We start from the raw sequence: 26,478 nt of genomic DNA, 5'->3' as shown, positions 1-26,478 counted from the left end.
GTGTGGAAAATGTGAGTCATAATCGACGTCCAAGATCAAGTGTCTCTGGCGATAACATTGGTGCAGTTCGTGACCTTATTGAAAGTGACAGGCGGTTCACTTCATGAAATCGCTTTACAGGTGGGCATTTGCTATGGAAGTGCTCAAACAATCATTAAAAATCATCTTGGTTTCAAAAAAATCTGTGCCCGATGGGTCCCGAAGTTATTGAACGAAGATCAAAAAAACATCCGACTGCGAATCAGTAAGAGACTTCTGAATCGATTGAATCGAGTGAACATGCAGTGACATGTGATGAAACATGGGTGCATCATTACACTCCCGAGTCCAAGATGGCGAGTAAAGAATGGCGAAGGAAAGACGAAGCCGGTCCTGTGAAAGCCAAAACCCGTCTCTCAGCCGGTAAGGTCCTCGCGACCGTCTTTTTCGACTACAGAAGAGTGTTGCTCATTGATTTCCTACATGATCGACGTACGGTTAACGCTGCCTACTACTGCCAGCTGTTGGAGGCAGCAAAAGCCGCTTACAGAAGCAAAAGACGCGGTAACCCCATCAGAAACGCCATCCTTCTTCATGACAATGTCAGACCGCATACGGCGGGTGAAACGAAACAAAAACTGGAGGATATGCATTGGGAAACTCTTGAACATCCTCCATACAGCCCAGATTTGTCACCCTGTGACTATCATTTGTTTGCGCCCATGAAAGATGCACTTGGAGGATTGCGATTTGACAACGATCAAGATGTTGAGGAATTCGTGCGCAACTGGTTGATGACTCGACCTCAAAGTTTCTACGAGCAAGGAATTAACAAGCTTCCAAACCGCTGGAAAAAATGTGTAGAGCGTGAAGGAGACTATGTAGAAAAATAATCAATAGTATTTTTGTATTGTTTTATAAATAAATAAATATTAAAAAAGAATTCCAGTTATTATTTGATTCACCCTCGTACTTTGTATAAAAAAAACGAATGATCAAAAACAAATTTATTTAAATAAATGGAATTTGTTGCCCTCTAAAAAATAGTGTTTTTGGACCACAGTAATGTACATTACATTTACTTAATTTTTTCTATTGTAAACGTACGGATATTTTAGTGTGAAAATTACACCCCTACCGGAAATCTAGACGATTTCTAGATGATATCGTCTAGGAACACATCATCTAGAATTGACCCCTTGCTAGATTATAACTAAACGACTGCTAGACTCACAAAGGTCACCGTCCTCAGTCCTTTTTTTATGGGGTAAGCAGTAAAGCGGTACATTCTTAGGCCGCCCCTATTACTATCTATACGCGTGCGTAGTACGCGTCTTAGTCCAGACGCCATACTCAGTTCTGTCGGATCTTATATGTCGCCAAAATATTTTGAATGATTCGTATGCAGAATGATCTCCAGATTTCGAATTAGTGTGGTACGTCTTCGGCAGATTGTGCGTTCTCGAGATATTCGCAATTAATCAATTTTTTAATTACTCCCGATTATTGCTTTTCCATTAAACGTATTTCGATTTTTTTCTGCACTTTATTAGCTCATTGCATGACGAATAAAAAATGTGCAAACATATTTGCCCTCCGACGAATATTTATTGCACAATAGCAACTAATAGGCGAGAAAATTGGAAAAAAATTCTGTCTGCAATATCTTCAAAAATATCATTTAAAGGAGAAATATTTTCTTAAGTTCTAAAAATAACAGCTAAAATACACACTTTTTATAATAAACACTATTTCTCTAAAGTTAATAATTTCCTGGCAAAATGGAGTTTTATTGGGTGAAATTCTGCTGTGTGATAATAAATAGCCATTTTTAGTAAATTAAATTCATGTTAGACAATATTTTTACTCAAATATATTGTTTCTGTTCCCAGGCACAAAGTTACTGTGAAATTATGGTAAAATTGTTTAAATTTAAGAAACTACGCATGAATAATCAATTACGGGGTTTTAAATACTAACAACTTTCCATCAAAAAGTTATAAATGTTTGAAATTTAGCATGATAATTCTCTAAAGTACCACTAAAACAATGATGTTAGGAAAAAATTGTTTGTACAAAAATTGTAACCTGTAGAACAATCTAAATTCCAATTAATTATCTACAGTTCTATATGCAGTGGGAACTTGGCACGGAGCTTAAACAATCCTAGATATTATTTAAAATGCACTCATGTAATTTAAATTTCTTATTTGTTATTCATTTAATAATGATCAACTTTCCTTTTTTTGGAAGTGTTTGACAATGGGGCTATAAGTGATGCCTTAAACTAGCAAACATGTTAACGACGGGCCAGGTCAGAAACCATTGGCGTCGAATCGTCGTAGATACCGAGCAATGGTTGGGGGCCAACTCAGCCACAATAATATGCACTGAATTATTCTTTCAGGAAAACTGACTTAATTTTGAAAAGAAATTGTGTTTTGTTAAAGTAAAAAAAACGATGCAGACTCATTTACAACATTAATATTATGAAATAATTTTTTCATGTAATTTATTATTGTATAATTAGTATTAATATATGTTGTGATTCAGGAGTTTCTTTCTTAGACGTCGTTTTATTAGGTGTCGATGAGTCAGTATTCAGTTACATATCGTGTCATTATGTGTAGTAATATCTCTAAATTATTTATCATTCATCTAATATATTTATGGTATCGTCGATGTGGCCATTTTAATCGAAGAACAATTCTGGTAATTTCTCGGTTTTTTTCTCAGTTCGCAAACATTTTTCATGATCAATAAAATAAACAAATTTGGTCTCCAAAGATAAAAAAATTTCCATTTGAAGTAGTAAAAAATAAACTACAAATTAAAGCACTCAAACTCGAGCTCTTGAATTTTTTTGTTTTTAAATTAAAAAATGTTATATTCAAATGTTCAATAATTTACACGTATAAAATGTAAATTAGTCACAAACACTTTTCGACTAAACAATTTAATTCTAAATATCTTTTAAAACTAATGACATTTTTCATAAAATTTTTAGAAAATCCTGCTTATTCTTTATAGAAAAAACTTCATTCATTTTAAGTTCTAAAAAGTTAAAAAAGTAATGTAAAATTTAAAATTATTTAAAATAATTTAAACGAGTTGTATGTTCGGACAAAATTCGCCTATTCGTACCAAAATTTTCGATCATTTGCTGCAGCCTCATTTAAAACAAAATTTCGATTATTATTTAATTTTATTCTGATTCTAGTTTTTCAGTGACATAAAAGAAACTTATTTTTGTAGAAATTAAATAATTTCTTATTTCTTATAACAGCAAAATAGTTTCACGGTGCCGAATGAACCCATGAACCCTTCTGCTAGCATTTTCTATTTCCACGCCTATGGGCTCTGAACCAGCCGGCCACATGAGCGCTTCCGAGTTTACAATGTCACTTATCGAGCCCATTGTCGAATTCTTAAAAAAAGGGAAGTTGATAACCATTAAAGAATAAAAATGAAGAAATTTAAATTTCATGACTGATTTTCAAATAATATCTTAGGTTGTTAAAGCTTCGTGCCAAGTTCCCACTACATATAGAACTGTAGATAAATAATTGGAATTTAGATTGTTCTACAGGTTACAATTTTTGTATAAACAATTTTTTCTTAACATCATTGTTTTAGTGGTACTTTAGAGAGTTATCATGCTAAATTTCATACATTTATAACTTTTTTTTTGGAAAGTTGTTAGTATTTGAAACCCCGTAATTGATTATTCATGCGTAGTTGCTTGAACTTAAACAATTTCACCATAATTTTACAGGAACTTTGTGTCTGGGTGAAGCAACAATATATTTGAGCAAAAATATTGTCTCCAACATGAATTTAATTTACTAAAAATGACTATTTATTATCACACCGCAGAATTTCACACAATAAAACTCCATTTTGACAGGAAATCATTAACTTTAAAGAAATAGTATTTTCTATAAGAAGTGTGTATTTTAGCTGTTGTTTTCAGAACTTAAAAACATATTTCTCTTTTAGATGATATTTTTGAAGATATTGCAGACAGAATTTTTTCCCAATTTTCTCGCCTATTAGTTGCTATTGTGCAATAAATATTCGTCGGAGGGCAAATATGTTTAGACATTTTTTATTCGTTATGCAATGAGCTAATAAAGTGCAGAAAAAAAATCGAAATACGTTTAATGGAAAAGCATTAATCGGGAGTAATTAAAAAATTGATTAATTGCGAATATCTTGAGAACGCACAATCTGCCGAAGACGTACCACACCGATTCGTAATTAGGAGATCCTTCTGCATACGAATCATTCAAAATATTTTTCCGACGTATAAGATCCGACAGGACTGGGTATGGCGTCTGGATTATCTAGGTAACGTCAAGTGGGCATGTAGAAAACGTCTAGTGCGCATCTAGGGATCGTATAGTGTGAATCTAGGAGGCGTGTAGTGAGCATTTAGGAAGCGTCTAGTGAGCATCTAGGAAGTGTCTAGTGTTCATCTAGGCATGTCATAGTGTGAATCTAGAAACACATACGAAATAATGTACCAATAAATATTCTTTCTAATTTTCATAATTTTTATTTGGTTAAATTGGTGTAATACTCTAAAACTTCATTATATTACTTCATATAGAGATGTATTCAAATGCAGAACATAGCCGCAACTTAACGTAATTTGTCCCTTAGACAAGCAATCTAAATTCTAAACGATAATTTATGAAAGTTCAACACACGATTTCTCCACAACAACAAAATTATTTTTAATATTATTGTCATATAACCTTCATTTTTTAAATGATTAAATTATATAATTCGCACACACGGTTACTTACACATATAATCGCACGTGTAAACGCTTTGAAAAATCGCACTCCTCGAGGATTCGAACCATGCCTAAACCACCTAAACTAGTGTGTCCAAACTACGCGCTCTACCAACTTCGCTGTCAAGCACTTTGATCTCGGTGACAAACTCTAGCGCTAGTATTGCAAGGCAACGTCCTACCAAGCCGTGTGGTGAGCACCAACTGCCTTGAAACTAAAAGCTGTTGAACTCATTGTTTTTTAAAACATCTTCCTGATGATAATTGAGTAGTTCTAAGGCAAATTGTATATTTTTGAGAGACTTTAATAGACCATTTTTTATTTAGAAAGATTTGAGAATTGAGTTTTAGTTACTTCAAAAGGCTCGATGCTTTTTTCTTTAAATATTTAATAGATTTATAAAATATTGGAAAGTACTAAACACTAAAGAAATTTAAAGTTCAAAAATGCTTGAATAATCTTGATGACAAAAAACGATTTTCTTCTATATAAAAACCGCCATAAATGCACAGTTATCAATTTATCCAACTCTTTTGTATAATAATCTCGAAGTTTTTAGTGCGAAATAACACTTATTAAGCAATAATTTGAAATATGTGAAACAACGAATTAAGTTCCACTTATTTAACAAAGGACTCAATACTTATTTTCTTAAAATATTTAAAATGCCTAAAAGCGATCCAAAAGTAGTACATAATAAAGAAAAGTCAAGTACAAAAATGCTTTAATAACGTCAATGACAAAAAAATAATTTTCTGCTATAGAAAAACGTTTATAAAATGCACAGTTTTCAGTTTATCGCAATTTTTTTATAATATCCTTTTTTACTCAGTTTTATATGTGGAATAGATTTTCTAAAATAGCAATTAAAAATATGTAAAAAAATTGAACTTCACTTATATCACAAAGGGCCCAATACTTCTTTTCTTTAGAGAATTAATCCGCTTAGAAACTGTCCAAAGCTGATGAAAAATAAAGAACTTTCGTGTTCAAAGACGTTTTAATAACCTCAGTGACAAAAAACATTTTTTCCTTTTTAAAAACATCTGTAAAACGCACAGTCTTTGATTGATCTAAAAGAAAACATGGATACCTTGTTTCGAATATTACCCATTTTAAAAAGTGCTGCATGCTTTATTTTTCTTTGGAGTATAAAATAATTTAAAATCAGACGAAAAACGAATTCTTTGAAGAAAAGTGGAGTGCAAGAACCTGCAGGAAAATGTTATAATTGTATTTTTTAAACATTTTTTAAACCCTGAAACCTTGTTTTATTCTTCCATATATTTATTTGTTTTTATTTACATAATAAAAAAGAATTATGTAAGTATATTTTCTATGAATAATAAATTATTTGACTGAAAAACTTAATTTTCTTAATTTTAGTAAAAAAAAACTGTATTATATTAACTTTTTATAAATACACATACTTACAATATCCGCATTAAATCTATTCTTGATAATTAAACTAATAATAAGCGCCCGTTTACCATTTTTTAACACTCTTTGATTTGTATATATACCTGGTTAGGGCGTAGGGCACTTGGGGGTCCTTTCGTACGGAAATATCATTGTCAATGCAAAATAAGTTGTCATCATTGTCAATACTAAATAAGTTTTAGGCAACAGATTTTTTAACTTAAAAAAAATGTTAAGCTAGCCAAATGCAATAAATCAATTTTTCCTTAATTAAAAACTAATTCCTTTATTCAGCAGGAATTTTTTTATAATTTTCATTTTTATATTCTTACTTGCTACCTGAAATAGTATCCAAAAATATATGATTTTTACAGCTGTAGAGTAAATTTCACACACTTAATAATTTTTATAGTTTTAAAAACCTTCCAGCACCACTAAAACTTTTGTTTTTAATTTCAAAAATCTCCAATTGGTTTCTTATCTTAGTATCTCTTCATGTATTTTGAAGCACTGATTCTGAAACGAGAAAGTTTTAAAAAATTCACTGCGGGCTGGGTTTGAATCAACAACCTCCTCATTACATGTGCTGTGGTGGCGCAATTGGTAGCGCCCCTCACATGTAATGAGGAGGTTGTTGGTTCAAACCCAGCTCGCAGTGAATTTTTTAGAACTTATTTTTCTCGCGTTTTCAATTAATTTGGCGTAATAAAAATTGATTATGATATAGTAGTTCTACTTATCAACCATACAATAAAGAGACCTCTGTTGTACAAACATCAAATAACCACTGGTATTAGGCCTCTAAAATAATATTCTGTCTAATTAACCAGTCTAACCGAAACTCTGTTTCTATAACTCTGTTTCAAAAACTTGAATTTAATAACTGGCCTTAAAATAATAACATCTATAATAACATCTATCCGTTAGCTTGTTGATTATCATTTCCTGAATTTTTAAGACAAAATATTTATTATTATAGAAAAAAGCGGGAGTAACCTAAAACTGGTAAAATCGATAATTTTCTAAATATCACGTACCCTTACGAGAACAAATTTTTTAATATAATATTGTTTCCATTTAGATTTCTTGCAATATAACGTGAAAAAACGTATAATTATTGAAAATCGTAAAAAACATTTTTTCAACAATTATTTTGTATATAAAAATTTGTGTTGTTTAATATATAATGTTGAAACATCTTTATCTAATGTTACTCTATGAAACTTACGCGATTTCAACAATTTTCCTGTTATTGATGAGCAGCGGGAACATCAATTAGATAAAATGGCCATCTTTTCGTCACACTTTTTTATTTATTATAAAAAAAATTGAAAACCTTATTAAGTAATCCTACTCGACAACTCTCTCAGAAATCTTAGCAGCTATTTTTTCAAATTTTTGTTGTTCAAATTACTCAATATTTCTGGGCTGTACGTTGTTTTGAACAAAAATATCCTTTTTCCCCACTTCCTAGTGGAAGAAACGGAAAGAGTTCGGTGTTCCGTTCCGATCCTTTCCGAATTGTATGGGAACTTTTCTTCCGATTTCTTTCCAAACGGCTCTCATTCCGAAGGTTTTTCCGATGTGTTTCGAACTTTCACCGAGGTGTTCCACTGCATATAATTCTTTCTGAACGTTTCCGATTTCTTTCCGAATTAGTTTGCAGTTTCCCATTATCTTATTCTGATGCTTTCCGAATATTCACATGTGTCCCACTGTTTATGTTCGTTCCGAATGTTTCTGATTTCTTTCCGAATAAATGTAAAATGTAAAACATAAATCATTAAATGTTGTATTAATTATGCAGGTATATATATTTTTAAATAAATATATATAATAAATAATAACATATAATTTACTAATACATTTATGAAATTAGAAAAATTAATAAAATGAAAATTAATTAAAATAAATAAATGTCTGAATATACCAAAGTAGTTTCACTTTCAACTATAATTTGTCATATTTTTAATAAAAAAGGATAAAACAGCTTAATTTTTAATGAAACAGTTGTGATTTTTAAACAAAATGATGCAAAATTCGCCTAAATATATGCATTTTTGACAATAAGAAAAACGAGTTTTCAATTGTATATCCTACTGTGACTGAAAACACTATGGAAAATTATCAATGTCTCTTGCGTCGCCATTTTCTTTTTTGGATTTCATTCATATCGATTATGGTAGGTATTCGATTGCACTGAACTCGATTTTCAACCTAAAATCATCTGAAACAAAGTTATTGAATGTGGTTATATTTTTTGGTGAGATCTACAAGAATGATTATTATTATTGGCAGAGGATGACATTCACTAACGCCTTTTTTCAAACAAATAATGACATTTAATTCTTTTGGTTCAGTCGAGTATTAGTGCAATCGAATGCTTACTATCGATTGGGTTTATCGGTCGCACCACTGAAAGCGAGTAAGTGAGTAAGCGACAATCTTAGATCAAAATGGCGCTGGGGCAAGCAGAGACGAGATGCTGTCAGAGCTTTTCCCAAGATTATTGATTAAAATCACAGAAAGTTTCGTATATTTCTAATTTCCCATAGTGCTTTCAGTTTATTCAGTTTATTGTGGAAATGGAAAAGCGATAAAAGTGACGCTTCTTTTGGCTTTTCAACATTTAGTCAAACTCAGTGCAATTTATATTTCATATTGTATTATTTTTATCATACAAAGAAGGGATTTCATCAATGACTTATTGTAGTGATTACAAATGAGACTTGGGCAAATTGAATATTTGATATTTGGAATATCTAGACGTGATAATGTGCAGCAATAATATACGTGATACTTTGTTGGATTCAACAGGAATCAATATGATCGCTGCAATTTAAAAGGCTTGGAAGATAAAAATAAATTATTATTACGAAAATATATATTTTTTAATTTGATTCGGAAAGAAATTGGATACATTCGAAAAGAGTAAAGTGGGTAGTCATTCGGAAATATTCGGCGACATTCGGAAAGGAATCGGAAACATCAGTACAATTATCGGAAAGAAGTCGAAGAATGGGACATTCGGAAAGAACTCGGAAAGGTTCATGAGACAGCTCGAAGGGCGGAAAGAAGTCGAAAGCAAAGTTCCCATACAATTTGTAAAGGATCAGAAAGGAATCTCTTTCCGAACTTTTTCCGAATCCTTTCCGACGCGATCTTTCTGCAACCTCTCCGTTTCTTCCGCTAGGGCTGTGGGGCGGGAATGTGAAAATGAGATCATATGAACTCCCATCTAACACAACGCTGCTGAAGGTTAGTTGAACTTCTCAGCATACATTTATGGAAATGATATATAAGTAGAGATACCAATTCGACTGCGAAGCACGAGATACGTGATAAGAATGTATTCGTTAAAGCCGCAGGAGCTTTAACAAAAAAGAAGTCACTATCACCAAATTACTGTTGTCGATGCTTTGACGCGCGCTCAAACTTGCGAACAAAGCAAGCTGTGCGCTATGAGAGTGTGCCCGCGCACCGGGCAGATTTTTTTGTCTCGAATGAGCCGAAAAGTGAGGTAATATAATATATATTATTACTCCAAGTATTTCTACCATAATTTCTTTAAAGAAATCTTTTTAATCAAATTTTCTATAAAATCATGTATTAAATAATAGTAATTTTATAAATATTAAAAAATTGTATTGTTTCTTTTCCTAATTATAAAATGTAATAATCTAAGTTGATTGGTTCTGAATCACTCATAAATGGTCACAATTTTTTAGTGTGCAAAAAAGGTTCTAACTGGTGCAGACGTATTATCGACGGCTACACTGAAAAAAATAATTCTTAGCACCGAGTAAATTTATTTTCTTGAATCCTATTTCTTAGCATGATGAAAATATTTTTTAACAGAAGTAAGTTTTATTTAAACCAGGCCTACATCTTTTGTTCATCTAAAAAATGAATTCTTTGGCTTATGTTCTTGATTGAAATACATATTTCTTACATTCAAGAAAATGATTTCCTTAATTCCAAAAGTCTAGATTCGTTAAAATGTGATTAGCCGTTCAAACAAATATATATTTGATTCAAAGAGTTCGATTCTTTGAACTGATTCGGGATTCAAAATAATATTAATTAAATTACAGTATATATTTGTTTGTCACAAAGGGTCCATGTATTTATAGCAATGGACTATTTATTTTGATGAACAAGGTATTGTGTTTACTTAAATTCTTATTTCTTCGGGGGAAGAAAATATTACATTTAATTACTAGAATTAAATTATTCATAACAAATAAACATTTATTCCAACGAAGTTATCATTTTTTTAAAATAAAAATCTAATAATTTGGTGACATTTATTTCAATTGAATGCTTCTTTAGATAAAAGAAGTATGTATGAAAAAGTCTCCGGAAGGATAGACCATTTAAATAAAGTAAAAAAAAAAACCTCGTATTTTGAAAAAATAGCAACGTTTCGGACCCAATGTGGTCCCTTACCAAGCCTTAGAACGCCAGTTGAGAAATGAGTAAAGGAGACACATGAAATTCCGTGTTGGTAATACAAATGAATATGGATTTAGTTTTATGGTTGTGAAAATGGAAATGTGAGAAGTCCAAAGAGAATCAGCAAACTTTATCAATGTGTATTTGCTAAGATACACATTGATGGTTGAAAACAACCTTTTGGATTTTAATATTAGCTAAAGTTAACATCAAAATGCCAAAACATTTTTCAATTACTGGACATCTTCATTAAACTGGACAATCCCATATTTGTTCTCAAATGTAAATGGGAAACAAATTTTTATTGAAAAGACATTATAAAAACGAAAAACTCTAAAACAACAGCGGAAAATGTATCCTTGGACGCCATGGCATTTTCCGCTGTTGTTTTGCAGTTTTTCGTTTTTATGTCTTCTCAATCAAAATATGTTTCTCCTTGACATTTGAGAACAAATATGGGCTTGTCCACCTTAATGAAGATGTCCAGTAATTGAAAAATGTTTTGGTATTTTGATGTTATTAGCTAACATTAAAATCCAAAAGGTTGTGTTCAACCGTCAATGTGTATCTTAGCAAATACAGATTGATAAAGTTTGCTGATTCTCTTTGGACTTCTCACATTTCCATTTTCACGACCATAAAACTAAATCTATATTCATTTTTAATAACAACACGGAATTTCAAGTGTCTCCTTTACTCATTTCTCAACTGGTGTTCTAAGACTTGATAAGGGACCACATTGGGTCCGAAACGTTGTCATTTTTTCAAAATACGAGGTTTTTTTTTACTTTATTTAAATGGCCTTTTCTTCCGGAGACTTTTTCATAAATCAATCGAAGGTCGAAACTCAAGAAAAAGATGCATCAAAAAAACATATATCCATGTTACGTTAGCGTCGTGGTCAACGCTGTGGAATTTACATTCGATGGACCCAAGTTCAATTCCTGCTGGGGGTGGATTTGTCATCGAATTTTTCTGTTTCAGGTTCATCAAGCCAAAGAAATATTGTTTTGAATCAGAGATATATTTTTGTGCTTCGAATATTCAGAAATTAGCTTTGCGGAAATAGTTTTGTGAGCCTATAAAATATTTGCTTGACCTTTAAAATATATTTCCTTCCTTTAATTCATATTTCCCCACCTCAAGAAAATATTCATTCCAATTCATGGCACATTCATTTGGAACAATGAGTCATTCATTTGGTGTAAAATGTATATTTTTCGACTTAAATTAATATTTCTTTGATTAAAAGAAATATTTCGCTTCGACCAACAGGTCGTATTTATTTTCTTCAAATAAATGTTTCATGAAAATAAACAGGAGTTTCACTTACTTCAGCCAATTAAAATTCACTTGGTACCTGTAATACCAGTAATACGAGTAATATCAGTACAATTTGATACACTGGGAATATTTTTTAGATGAATTCTCTTTTAATTGTTCCTTCATAATTATACAATATATTTCCTCAAGCTTAGGCCAGAATAATAATATTTAAGACCTTTTTTAAATCGCCAAAGAAGTAAATTTCTAAATTGAATCTATGGTAAAGGTAACAGAAGTGATTATGAGTTCTAATGGCAACAATTTTAGCGGGTGTGAGAACGGCCACATCGGTCTATGATAGTGGTCGGAACACTTTTTGGTCACTTTTCAGGTACAGTCAGATCCGTCCCGACTTAATTTTTTTGACTACTTTTCGGTCTATTCATGGACCTTAGTATATATAAGATGATATATTACTTGCCTAAAAAAGTTTAAAATTTGAAGGAGCTCAATGCCAAGAAACGTCTGCTTCATATTCAATCTAATACTAAATACTTCTCAAATTTTAAACCGTTATAGACAAATTACATTTCTCTGGATTCAGAAAAATGTGTAGATTTCAAATATATTACTTCCAAATCGCTGATTGCAAAGTTAGAAATTTTTTTATCTCAAATTTTTTTCCCATTTTCCAACAAAGGACCTCTGAAGAAAGGGATGGCCTGGCCAAACTCGCAGGCACTGTCCTGAAAGTAGGTCGTAGTGCCCACGGGTCTATGATACTACTATAAAACCTACGACATTTAGTAGACCGTTTTCTCCTGCAATAGGCTCTGTTTTCAAAGAACCTTGGGAAGCAGTATTAATGACATTAGAAATCCTAATCATCTCCGCTACCTACATGCTCGCCTCAGTTAAGAAATATATTGTACGGAAATGGAGGAACAATTGAAAGAAGTTTCATCTCAGAAACATTCCCTTATGTGTAAAATTGTACGCTGCAGTTCATGTCATTTTATACTACTAATTGTTAATGCAAATGAAATGGTTGTTTTTTTAACAGGAAAATACATTTTTTCGAGTACAAAAGGCTTGATCTATTTCTGAAATTCTTTCTATGATATTTTTCACCTTTTATTTGATTTATTCAGAAATCTCACAATTGTACAGAAAATCCAATTTTATTGTGAACATTTTTTAACATAACCATATTCGACCTAGAATCAACCGCTCTTGAACTTTTTTTTAAAAACACGTTCTTGTTTAATGCAATAATATCGATGTAATTTACTTTAAGGGATGTAAAAAATATTTATCAGCTCTTACTAAGGAAGAACGAAGAATTTCAAAACCGAAAAAAGTGTTTGATCCCACTGACCTTTTTATAAATCAATAACCCAGGGGATAATGTACTAACATCATTTAGAAACCACCCTCATAGTAGCATTGTTTCCAATTTACTTTAAGTTGGAAATTTTTTTTGAATATACGTGCGTAAAAACACTACTTTGCACGTCTGTTTAGCAAACTACAAATTCTAAATTCTCCACGGAATCATCATTTCAGTGTATTAAAACGAATCAGTAGAAAGCTTTGATGCCAACGGACCGCGACCTTTTCAACTGCGCATGTACATGGAATAAATGCGCATTTCGGATGGAATAAATACGTTGTGTTTACAGAATCAATCACAAAATACTAAAAAATGACACCTAATAAAATAATTGTTATTGTTCTCAAACCTTCGAGGTCATACCTCTGTATAATAACATAACATTCAGATGGGGTCCAATGACTGATATATCGCTGCAAAAATTTTTCTAGATATAACCGAAAGTTTCTTTTTTATGATAGACTAACTCTATTTTATTAAATTAGAGTTTATCAAGATGAAACAATTTGAATAAAAAGAGATGTTGCTTTTAATAAACTGTTTCTTGGTAGAACCATGCTAGACTCGTATAGATGCCCTCAACGAACTTAAAAATAATTTCCCGTTCTGCGTGCTTGATACAACCCGTCTAGATAAACCCCTGTAGAGTCCTATGTTTTTGAATAAAGTGATCCCAAATAGAACCAAGATAGAAACGTGTAGACGCTTCAAGGAACATTAAAGTAATTGCCTGCGCTGTATGTCTGCTAGAACCAGTATAGACTAGGGTGGTCCTTATTTACCCTTCGTGGATTCTTTTCGAATTTCTTTGGTTTAGCCCCCCCCCCCCCTATTTTGTTTGTATGATAAAAAAAGTCATCTCTGCCAAATTTGAGCAAAATGGGTTAATATTAACATGTGACCCAAAGCACTCAAAGTTTCTCATGCAGGTATTTTTTTTGTATTTCATTGGAATCCTTTGGCTCTTTACAATTATGATCTTTAATCTGTGTTGAAAAAATATATCTACACGCCGGTTTTTTTTTTCTTAAAAATTTACAAAACGGCGGATCGCTAAATTAGAACGAAAATTACATTTTCCACAATTATTAAAAAATCTTTTTAAATTATTATAAGAGGCAGATGTATTGATTAGAAAGCACGACGAGAATAAAAACTAAAAATTAAAAAAAAATCAAGATGGCCGCCCAAAATTTGTTTAAAACACATTTCCTTCTTTCTCGACCACAATTTTTCAAGCGTCAATTAAAAGGCTACATTATTGTGAAGAAAGATATTTTGTAATGCATGAAAGCCAAATTTGGAAAAATTCAAAATAGCGCCTTATAAAGTACTCAAGAACTCGTATTTTATATGCTTTTCGTGTAAAGATCTTCAAATTTTGAAGAAAAAGCAATAGTATTATTACAAAGTTTATGGTTAAAGTAGATCTCGAAATTTTCATGAAAGTAAAATTAGTGCTTCAGTGCTATTTTCAAAAATTTAAAGAAAGTGTGAAATATATTTTCGGAAAGAATTTAAAAATTCACAATGCTTAAAATTTTTTGAAAGTTCGGAAGGTTGGCTAAAAAATAACAACAAATAAACATTTCTGACTTTGCTGAAAATTTTTCAAATTTCATCAAAAAACAACATTTCTAGCTTAACTGAAGCTGTACGAAATGTCGAGCAAGTGGTCTTCCTCTCATCCGGGAAGCGACGCGACGGCGATAATTGCATACAACTTGTAGTATTACGACAAGTTGTAAGTGTTTATCGCTGTCGCAAAATTTTTAGTTTTGAGAATCACTTAATCCTTTTCGAAAATGTATTTAATATTTTGTCTAAATTTGTAAAAATTTTGTTACTTTTTGCAAATAGTAATGAAGCTACATTTGTAATTTATTAAAAATTTCCAGATCTACTTCCAACCATGCACTTTATAACAATACAATTGATTTTTCTTCTAAAGTTAAAGATCTTTGGACGAAATCGTAAAGAATACAAGTTTTTGTGTATTGCATAAGGCACCATTTTTAATTACTCAAAATTTTGACTTGAAAAGTTGTCATCGAGAAACAAAGAAATAATAAGTTTGAAAAAAACGTTGGGCGGCCATCTTGAATTTCTTCCAAATTTTGAGTTTTCATTATCATCACGTGCCTTCTAATAAATAAATATACTTCTTGTGAGGATTGGACGAGATTTTGTTATTCACTACCACATGTTACTTTTAACGGATTTCGCTCAAATTTGGTGATCATTTTTTGGTTTGTTTTTTCCAAAAAAATAGGGGGAGGCAGTGAGACAAAGAAGAATCCAAAATCTATAAATAAGAACCACTCTACTGTGTACCCTTGCATACTCTCACACTTTTGAATAAAGTTTTTCTAGGTAGAACCACGCTAGACCCTTATAGATCCTTACAACAGCGGAGAAGTTTTACGTGCCCCCGAGTGCTTTCTTCACCTCTTCGGCAGTGATTGAAGGACTGACCTCCTCAGATGTTGTGTGTTTGTCGCAAAGGTCCTCAAAGCGGATTATATTTAGTGTTTTCCTTCAAGTAGGGTTCGATCTCGCAAACCTCTCTTCAAAAAGTCTTGACCTCCTCGGGGCTGGGCGGACTTTTGGCAGAAACATGGAGATGGCCGAAGAGTGTTGTGGACAAAATTCTGTTTACAAGCCAATATTTAAGAGATTTTTATGTTTTTTTTTTTAAATGAAATTAAGATTTTTAGGTAAAGGGAGTCGTTGCAGATTTGATCAAATAAGAGATTTAGTCAGTTTAATAACCATCTAGTCAGAATTTCGAGCATGCTAGAGTAAAAAAAAAAGTATAATATTTAAAACAGATTAATGAACATAAACCATTTTTTCGTTATACGCAATCATTAGTTTTTTGAAATTCATAATTTTTGTATAAAATATGAGAATTAATAATGCTTAATTTTTGTTTAATTAACAACTGTTAATTATTTAAATAATATTCTTGAACTAATTCACATTTTCAACATTTTCACGAATAGGCCTAATTTTTGCTGAATCAACTAAAAATGTATTGCGAGTGACTAGGATGTAATTTTGTTCAATTTGAGAAAAATATTAATTATTTAAACAATTTTGATAGATAAATGCAGCTTTTGACAATTTTTCCAAAAATAGGGTCTATTTTCTTAGCGAAAGCATCTAAATATGTAATGCCACTTTTGCATAAATAGGCTTATTTTTTGTTGTTGAATAAACTAGAAATGTCTGATCAATTATTCCTTCTTCTCATATTTTTCTAATTAACACGAGGTTTTGATCATTTAAGCAATATTTAGAAACAAGTTCATAGTTTCAGCGTTTTTCCCTTAATGATTTTTTTTTGTGGAATGAACTAAAAAACAAAGTGAGTGTGTGTTAATCAAAGGTGCAATGGGTTCTTGTTTATTGGATTACAGTGCCATTGGGTTATTGTAGTAATCGAAGGAAATGGTTGAGCAGTAGATAAAGAGGCCGTTTTACTTATGCAAATGTAAAGAAGAGTTTATTCAAGTATGGCTGATACAAGAATGACTTCTTTCATCCAATATCGTACGGAAGAATCGATCTATGATAATTAATCGCCATCTATAGATCTCACTCACTTCGAGGCGCCAAAATTCAAAGATCTGATTAATAACTTAGAATTATCAAATTATTTTTGAATGGCAAACTGTATTGGTGGAGGAGGGGTGGACATAGGTGACCTACTTGGACGGCGGACGTAGTAAAAATAACAAGGAAAGCGGAGAATTAAATACCTATATCGACTACAATTCGGCCTATCCTGACAAACGGTCGCCCCAGCCATCAGGATCGTGGTCGTACAGAGTTATTGTTTGTCGATATCTCGTATTAGATAACGATCATCACGCAAGACCTTTTTTATTTCTTAGGGCACTTTAAATTAAGGTAAAAATTTTTTATTAACACCTTTTTCGGTAACCATATTTGATATCATAATATAATCGCCACTTTTGTATTTGATAGGAGATTTGTGTTTTTCTTCGAACGCTTGTGTTCTCCGTCGAACTCTTATTTGTTTTTCAACCGCATTTTCTCGCAGATTACATCGGCTTGGTCCACTCCAAAAAGAAGACGAGCTGGTGAACCACGTATCGCTCTATTTACAGTGTTGTGCATTTTCCAGTCCCTTTTTCCAATCCGAAGACCCAGCTATATTATACAAAGTTGACCTTGAAATTTCTATATATACGTTCCGCTTGGCCATTCACGCGAGGAGTGCCAGCTGCTACTTTTATATTCTTAATATCTCTTATAGTTATAAACTGATCAAATTCCTGAGAAGTGAAGCAACTTCCTCTGTCGGAAACCAAAGGTCTCGTTTACCGTTGTGATAAATATAATTCTCAATCTTTGCAGTTGCTTTTTTCTCTGATGTCGAATTTACAGGAAGATATCCTTGTATCCAAGACTCTCGGATTGCAAGGGTATAGTGGTCGATAACACTTGCTTCGAAAGGTCCTTTGGCCCAATCCCATAAATGTAAGTCACCTTCGCTCCAACCAGATTGCCCAGAATACACTTAACACTTCAAGCAGTTATCCACATATTCTTTTACTTTTTCACGCAACTTTGGAAACTAACACACCCTCAAGGGCAATTCAACAGTTTTATCAACCTCAACGTGACCAATATCGTCACGAAAAGATGTAATTACACTATTGATCATATACGCAGGTAAAAAGAAAAGAGCAGAATCCTTGTACTTTCTGAAGAGCAAAATCATTACGTATTTCGTACCTGGCACTCTCTCCCTGCTCTAACGATTCGTTCATTTCTTACAGTTCTAGATCTGACAACTTTTTCTACATAAGCTCTTGTTCGAAGGTCAAAGGTTCGATTACAAGGACTTCACATTTCAGAGCATCAAAATGCCTCATACTTTCGGAAACTATATGTTCTACATTATACTAGAAAGCTTGAAGAAACTAGGCCCATCAATTGATACACGAGTTGATCTCTTTTTAATTCAGAGCTTGTATAATTACGTAACAATGAAGGAAGATTACGAACGATATTCCCGTCAAATGATCTCGAAATCGTTCTAACGCGTAAAATATGCTGCTAAAATAAAATGCGTGATGTAAATAATTATCTTTTTTCCGCTGTAAAATCATAACCCCGAATCCTAACGCTGTCTCATCTGTATGCAAATCTGTGTAAAGAGTAGTGTTGTGAACAGCTAAGACATGCTCGGTGGTAAAATAAACTAATAAAGTATTAAAGGCTCGTATTTCCGTTTTCTCAAAAACAAATTCGAATCCCTTTTTTAAGATTCAATACAATGGTTATAACAAAGTTACAAGCACCCAGTTGTCGTTCGGCCCTACGGGCTAAAGACGGGGGGGGGGGGGGGGGGGGGGGGGGGGGGGGGGGGGGGGGGGGGGGTGGAGAGAGCACCACTTTCTATTTCTAATAGCCAAACCTCGGCACCGAGGAGCCAGTCTTGTCCTCCCTGCACTGTTGACTGGTGGGGACATCTTACCATTCCGCAACCCCGTCTGTTCCACAACGACGTCACTAATCCAGGTGGACGTTTTCCAGTTTACTGTCTCTTCCCCAAGGCAAACCGACAACCACTAGGTTTTTCTTCAGGTTCCTTGGCTCAATCGGCCGGGTGCCACCGTCATCGCCTGCCCAATCTGGGCTTTGCCGCCCGGTTCGGGCTTTTGGAGATTTGGAGTGCAACTTGTGAGTTGATCAATAATCCATTTTTATATATGAATTGACGGTTCATCATTGACGTCACCCGTTTTCTCGATGTTTTAAAATCCTTAACCTATCCCTTAATTTTCGAACTCCCTCACAAGGTTTGGATATAAGGGCAAAGTTGGGTATAAAACGATGTACAAAATTAACCAGCCGTAGAAACTGCTGAACTTGTTTGGCACTTTCCGGTAAGGGATATTCTAAAATCGCTTTGACGTGTTCTCGGCTCGATTGAATCCCATAAATACAAATGAGGTGACCCAAGTACTCGATTTCTAAAACCACAAAAATACATCCCTTAAATATCCCTTAAAACTGATCAGTTTTCATCGAGACTTTTAGTCACGATCAGGAAATCTTAAATCCGTTAATTAAGGCTTGGAAAATGCAATTTAAATACCTTTGGAAATAAGACGGCGCATTTAAAATTGTAAATGGCATTTGTAATTTTTCATATTGTGCCTGCGGAGTATGAAAAGATGTATACCTAATAGAATTCTCGGACATTCTGATATGGTCGAAACTGTCTTGCAGGTCAAGTTTTGTAAACCAAACCTTACCATGGAGTCAATCTAAAAGATCACCTATGCGTGTTAGAGGGAAATGCTCACTGACGATTATTTTGTTCAATGCATGAAAATAAACGTATAACCTAAGTTCTCCATTTTTTTCTTAGTTAAAACTGTTAGACTGCCGGTCTAGAATTATTCGTATGTCTAACTTCTTGATGATTCCCATTGTTGCTCATCTGACTTCCAATTCGCATGGCTTCCATCACCGCTCTAGTAGTCGCTGCAATAATATCTTGTATGTTTTAAATGACTGCTCCTCCTGCTGGAGCTGTTTAGACTCCAGATTCAGTCACGCTATGCACATCATCATATACGCAACGTTGTTTCCCGTCTTGATCGAACCCGTGGAAGTTTTCAATTTCAAGAGACTCATTAAGATAACCGTAACCGTAATCAACAACTCTCGTCGGCACCCATAACCGATTTTAGTCCGAGGTGTAAGCGTAACTGCGTCAGACTACCAGCCTTTGTTAAAGTTCACGATCGAAGCGATTTACCCACTCTTCATACTGTCGACACGATTTTGACGAGCACTCGCGTCACATTTGATTTTCAGTTTTCCCGAATATCCGAGGCTTCTCGACTATCCCTTCTGATAACAGTTGTAACCGAAGGGGATGGTCAAGCGATAGATAAAAAGGCCCATTTTACATAACAAAATGTAAAGAAAAGTTGATTCAAGTATGGCTGATACAAGACTGACTCCTTTCTTTCAATATCGAACAAAAGAATCTATCTATAATAATAAATCGCTATCTATAGATATGTCACTTGTATCCAGGCGCGAAAATTCAAAATTGTTCCATTCAAATATATTGACTACATTATCAAATGCGCCTTTTATTTGGTATCATATTATTATGATAACCAAAAATGTGAATATTCTATTTCATACAATATTTTGAGTGTTCCTTAAAAGTTGAGTTGCTTCCTGTCCTAATGTTCTATTATACAGTCAAGCAAAATGAACATTCCTTAAGCTGTCGAACTGTGTATTTTTTATAAATTTGGTTGAAATAATTAAAATCTGTTGTTAATTGGATAAATACGTCAAGAAGCAGGCCATTGGTGAGGTATTTCTAGTATATTTCATGAAACAATTATCCTTTTTATGCAAAAGTGGTCAAAGTGTATATTTGTTTACAAAAATGGTTTTAATAATTTAAATTTGTTGTCAATTTGAAAAAATGACAGCAAGGACTCATTGGCAAGATATTTTTGGCTGATTCTGCTAATAAATTGAGCATATTCATTGTGGCATACGAAAACTGTGTATTTGTTTATGAAAAATGTTTAAATAATTATCAAACATCAGCTCTTCTTACTGGAAATTATGACTAGATAATTATTACACTTACTTAAGCTTTTCTTTAGTCAATTGAAAGATCTTAAGAAAGGTACATGAGAAAAGTTAGGAAAGAAATATTGTTTACTTTGTTGATAAACAAAACATTTTTGTTTAGAGAAAGTGGATTTTCTCGACTGACTCGTTATACTTGAAAACCTTACAGTCATTAAAAAAACATAAAAATACTTTGAAAATTGGCATGTAGGGAGACTTTTGTCGAAACTGTGCCACCTTCAATCATCTGTATTGAAGGTCCTCTTAAATATATCTGTTCCTTTTGAAGAAAAAAGATGTAGTATAAATTTGAGCAAAAACCAACAGTAGCCACTACCCGCTCGTCGACCTTAAAGCTCTTAAAGCTTAATAGTATCCTTTATTTCGACTTTCCAAAAAATATTAAAGAGATTATTTTCTTGAATTTTCACCATGAATTCAACGGTAAAATTATATTTTTATACAAATTAACCCTAATGGGTGTTTTTCGCCATAATGTGCTTTTTTGTACATTATTCAATGCATTTGAGTCTTCCTTTAGATAGATGATTTCTCGACGAATTCCTTGACCTATAATAAAGTACCTCCTAGTCTTTTGAAACGCAAGATATTCATTTAAAAACCAAAAAGTGATATTTTCTTCGAAATAGGACATAAATAGCTAATATCGCAACATTGAAGTAAAACTTTCGAGAAATGAAAATGTATTTTGTAAAGAAATGTCCAGAAAACTTAAAAAATGGCTAAATCAGTATCAATCATGAATTTCAGTCGTTAACCGAAGAAAGAGCTTAACTGCATTGTGTTAACAACAACCGAAGAAGTTTTTCATGTAAAAAAGGTTACTCAGGATGTCTGCAATATTTGGAATAAAGCTCGAATACCAACTATGGATGAAAGAAATATTACAAGAATATTAAAACTCTATTAAATGAGTATAAAAATCTATGTCGCATTATAAACCATGGTGGACCAATGCAATTTGCTAAGGAGACTAAGTTTCAACAGGTATTAAATCGCCTCTTCGATATTGCTTACTACAGAAAGGAAATTAAAAGAAGAACAAAGAAGAAGTACCGAGTGTAAAAAAGTTAACATACAAGTGATATCCGCTTTATCTAGCGACGAGATAAATATTTTAATTTGAAAAAGTAGATCCTTGCTCAGCAGTCTCCTCAACATCAGAACCCTCGAAAAAGCGTAAAAAATAAATGTATTGGACATACTCATTAAAGACATAGCCTCGACATTAGATCGCGCTAACACAGAAAAAACTAATAAGAGAATCTTTTGTCGGAAACTATTGCATTTCCAGAACAACTTGCTGTTCATATAGATGACAAATTATTTTCAGAAATTATCAAGGTATAAGTGAAAAAATTGCGAAAGCAACGTTTACTACTCTAGTTAAATGGAAACTTCTTGAGAAGACCATAGGAGTGTGCTTTGATACTATAGAAGCAAATACCAGATGTAAAAATGGGCCTTCTGCTTTATTGCAACACAAACTAAATAAAATACTGTTGTGTTTTGCATGTCGACATCATCATGTGTTTAAAATTGTCTTTACAGATGGATTAAAAGCTTCGGTTGGATTATCAGTTGGTTCAAATATGACATTATAATAATGATTGCCTATGAGGAAGTTAAAAAAATGTTAAGCTTGAAATAATTGAATTTCCTTCAATTTTATTACAAGATTCAAATAAATTATTAATTTGAATAGATGATTATAACGAACTATTGGAATTAATACTGAAATTTCTAGACAAAAATCTATCTAATACACTCGACGGTCAAAGGATTCTATTCCCAGGTACGATTTATCATGCAGGATGGATATGCAAAGTGATATAACGTCATGAAAACCAATCTTTTTATAAATATGTTTCGTCTCACTAAATGCGAGAGAAGGCAATGTGCGGAATTTGAGTAATTTGAAGCGTTATCATACTTTAAGCTATTGATCCAATGTCCTAATATTTGCAATGCTTCTGTGAAGGATCTCTGATTTATTAAAACATTGGATTCCTATCAAAGTACTTTTGCAGCTATTTCTGAAGCCGCAACAATGTTAATTAAACGTCACTTGTAGTAGTTAGGTCAAGAAATTGTAACTCCCAGTTTTTTTTCAGACCTAATGCATACTAAAACCAAGCGTGATATGGTTTCACAGCTGCCGTTTTTTTCCGAACTAATAATGCGTTTACTCTATAATATATCGAGGAAAGAATGATTTCAGTAAAAAGTCATTGAAGTCATTTATTGGGCCTGCTTCTCTTTCTTAAAAGAAGACGTTCAGGATTGGAAGAACCTCATTGTTAATCAGGAATCTAAGAAACCAGTTAAAGCTCTAAAATGCATAAATGATTGTGGGGAAAGAGGGGTTGCTCTTGAAACAACTTATAGCAACCCATAGCTACATTCAAGAAAAGGAAATTAGTGGAAGAAGGAGAAGTATAGTTTACATTTAACGATGTTTAGCATAAGATAATATCCTTGCAAATTTTAAATTATACTTTGAAAACTTTGCAAACTTTAAGGCATATGAGGAAGTACTAGATATTGTTGGGTTTAGCTCAAATTTATACTACATCATTTTTTCTTCAAAAGGAACAAATATTTTCAAGACATTTTTCAGACGAGTCTTTCCTGTTCCTTTATTTTTTCGGAGTAATTCTTCAGAGGTAATTATTCTCATATAACTTAAAATAATTTTTTTCAAGATTGATCTGCTGATATGGATTTTAATTTTTACATGCTAAATTTAATGATTAAAACTATGAGTAACTTGTAGTCTCAGCAACAAGCTCTTTACATATGTAAATATATCTTAGTCGTTTATTGTATCATAAGATCGAAACAGAAGAACATTTACACTAAGTTAACACCAGATAATTAATTGAGATATTATTAGAATATTTATCCTTCAGATAGTTAATCTTCACTGATTTGTACATAATCATGCATCTCCATAAGAAACTAGTTCTATTTCGAAACGCGTCGATTCTTTGTTTTTAATAATAAGCTAACATCTCTGCTGGTAAACGGCCTCCAATTTTATATTATTTATTAACCAATCAAATGAAAATATATTACAATTAAAAATTATTATAAGATTCAGTTTGGAAATCAGGAAGACGAGTACGCTGATTGCTAGTGCAAAGTGCCCACTACTCACGGATTTATCATTGGCGGCATCACGTGATTTGTTATAAAATACGTTATTCCGTCAATTTTCAGTAAACCGGTCTGAAAATTTTCAAAAATGTTTCTTAAATATCAAGAAATAAATTTCTATTTAAGGTTTTTTACTTTCTTACTAATTGGCGATTTTCAGTTTTTTTTATTGTTTTACAGATCAAACTAGACTATAATTCATGCGTAAACCAATTGTTAAACAATTTCAGCAATAATTGGCCAACTTACTACTATTAATTCTATTTTAAAAACTTACTGAATTTTGGAGTTAAAAAATTTTCAGTTAATTTTTATTATCAAAAGAAAACATCGGCAAAAAATGGTAAATAGCAAAAAGTCACATTTAGTTATTTTATACAAGCGTATATTAAAAAAAATTAATTGTGTGTCTTCTAACATTTTCATAAACTCAGAAGTTGGGACTGTACTTTTATTTGTTTTGAGCACTAGGCGAGCTTTTTGATCCGGGGCTTCAATTCTAAATTTTATGTTTTTTTTTCAGTTACTAATGTTGACTACGAACATGATCCGCAAAGATTTGAATAGTCAAAATCAGTACGATGCGGGCTTAGCGCTAAACGGTCTCTCTTGTTTTATTAGTCCTGACCTAGCGCGTGATTTAGTCAATGATATAATGACTCTACTAACATCTACTAAACCCTACCTTCGAAAGAAGGCGGTGTTAATGATGTACAAGGTTTTCCTAAGATTTCCCGATGCTCTAAGGCCTGCTTTTCCGAGACTGAAAGAAAGACTCGAAGATCCAGATAGCGGCGTTCAGTCAGCTGCTGTTAACGTAGTTTGTGAACTAGCTAGGAAAAATCCGAAAAATTACTTGAGTCTTGCTCCTGTGTTTTTTAAGCTCATGACCACCTCTACGAACAACTGGATGCTCATTAAAATCATCAAACTTGTGAGTAGATCGCTTTCTTGCTTGCACGCGTTTTTTACTAATTAGTACAATGCAAACAAATAAAATATTCTATAAAGTCATTAACATAAATAAACAATACTATATATGCATACTAAATGTACCAGGTGGTTACTGCAACAAGAAATGAACGTGCCTTTGTTTATGTTTAGTAAAGATATTTTCAATAAGAAAAAAGTGGAAATATTTTGTTCAAAAAGTTCCATAGGTAATATTTCTTAACCGTTTTCAAAGTGTTTTTTTTTCAATTTGAAGCTCATTAAATCTATGGCGGTAGCAATTTTATACAAGATAATTCTACACTAGATGATTCAATAAATAATATTGCTGCACTACCTCTGTCAAAAAATAGTATATTATGCAGTTTTTTAAGCACTAGTGCTGTTTAGATGGGACCAGTAGTGCATGATTTGGTTGAAAGTTCGGTTTATTACAGTTCAGAGATCAGACTGAAACTTTAGTCCGTCAGCGTTTTAATTCTTATTCCATCCTCTTCTGCAAATTTGAACTGTACCAAAATACTTTTATCTCATTTTGCTTGCTTTAAATACTTTTTGAGAAAATCTGACTAAAACTGGTAAGAACATTCGAATCCGTGATAAATCTCCCAAGCGTCAAAACTCCCGAAAATGAGTGATGAGCATCTTGAAAAAGCTCCCACCAATCGGAGCGCGAGTTGTGCAAACTGTCGTAGGGTGGGGATGGTGTATTGTTTTAAATTGTGTTTCTTTTAATTTTCAAACGGGAACTTTTTTATCTTGCAAACATACCCTTTTATGACTTTGTTTTGGCTGATGAAAGTATATAAAGTTTTAAAATGTGACAGTTCTTAATGATTTAATTATTTTCAATGTTCAAGTTTTTTTCTCAATTCTATAAACAGATTCATTTTCACTTTTAATATTTTTATTTGCTTTAAATTTCGTTTTTTCCTAACCACGAAACAGTTAATAATTTTTGCAACACATGCATGAAAATGGCAACATTCCGTGTCCGTAAAGAGTGCGCAAAGTTCCAGATTCCAGATAGCAAAAACAGATTTTTTTATTGCATCTAGCCCCCCCCCCCCCTCCCTTGAGTGCCTTTTTAAATATGCAATTAATATTACAATAATTAATTAACAAGTTTCAAACTTTCAGAAAATATGCTGATAGGATGTGAACAAAAAGTGGGTTATTGTCCTCTACTGAAGTTTTTCTATCCAGTACAGTTAGCGGCAAAACAATTTTTCATTATTAAATTACCGACTGTACTATACGGTAGCGAGACATGGACTTATCTAGAAAAAGATAAGAGTAAAATTAACGCAATTGACATGAGATTCATGCGCATAATAAGCGGGAAATCCCTAATGGACAAAGTAAGTAACGAGATAATTCTAA

The 26,478-nt window shown here is 32.6% G+C and overlaps 1 protein-coding gene and 1 non-coding gene across 6 annotated transcripts in view; both read left to right on the top strand.

Annotated features, from left to right (window-relative positions):
* Positions 1–26,478, top strand: part of LOC117170145 (AP-3 complex subunit delta-1) — a 172,206-nt gene that overhangs the window by 58,798 nt on the left and 86,930 nt on the right. For 4 of the 5 annotated variants that reach the window (XM_033356696.1, XM_033356694.1, XM_033356695.1 and 1 more), the window contains one exon: positions 24,668–25,078. The exons of the other annotated variant lie outside the window; for it this stretch is intronic. In XM_033356696.1, coding sequence (XP_033212587.1) covers positions 24,668–25,078 — 411 coding nt within the window. The remainder of the gene's footprint in view (positions 1–24,667; positions 25,079–26,478) is intronic. 5 annotated transcript variants of the gene reach the window in all.
* Positions 6,786–6,858, top strand: Trnat-ugu. The gene has a single exon. It is a non-coding gene; the product is annotated as a tRNA-Thr (tRNA).

This window comes from Belonocnema kinseyi, chromosome 3, assembly GCF_010883055.1.
Source record: "Belonocnema kinseyi isolate 2016_QV_RU_SX_M_011 chromosome 3, B_treatae_v1, whole genome shotgun sequence".
NCBI classification, from domain to species: domain Eukaryota; kingdom Metazoa; phylum Arthropoda; class Insecta; order Hymenoptera; family Cynipidae; genus Belonocnema; species Belonocnema kinseyi.
The sequence above is the reverse complement of the archived record's forward strand: the minus strand, read 5'-3'. Positions and strand labels throughout refer to the sequence as shown.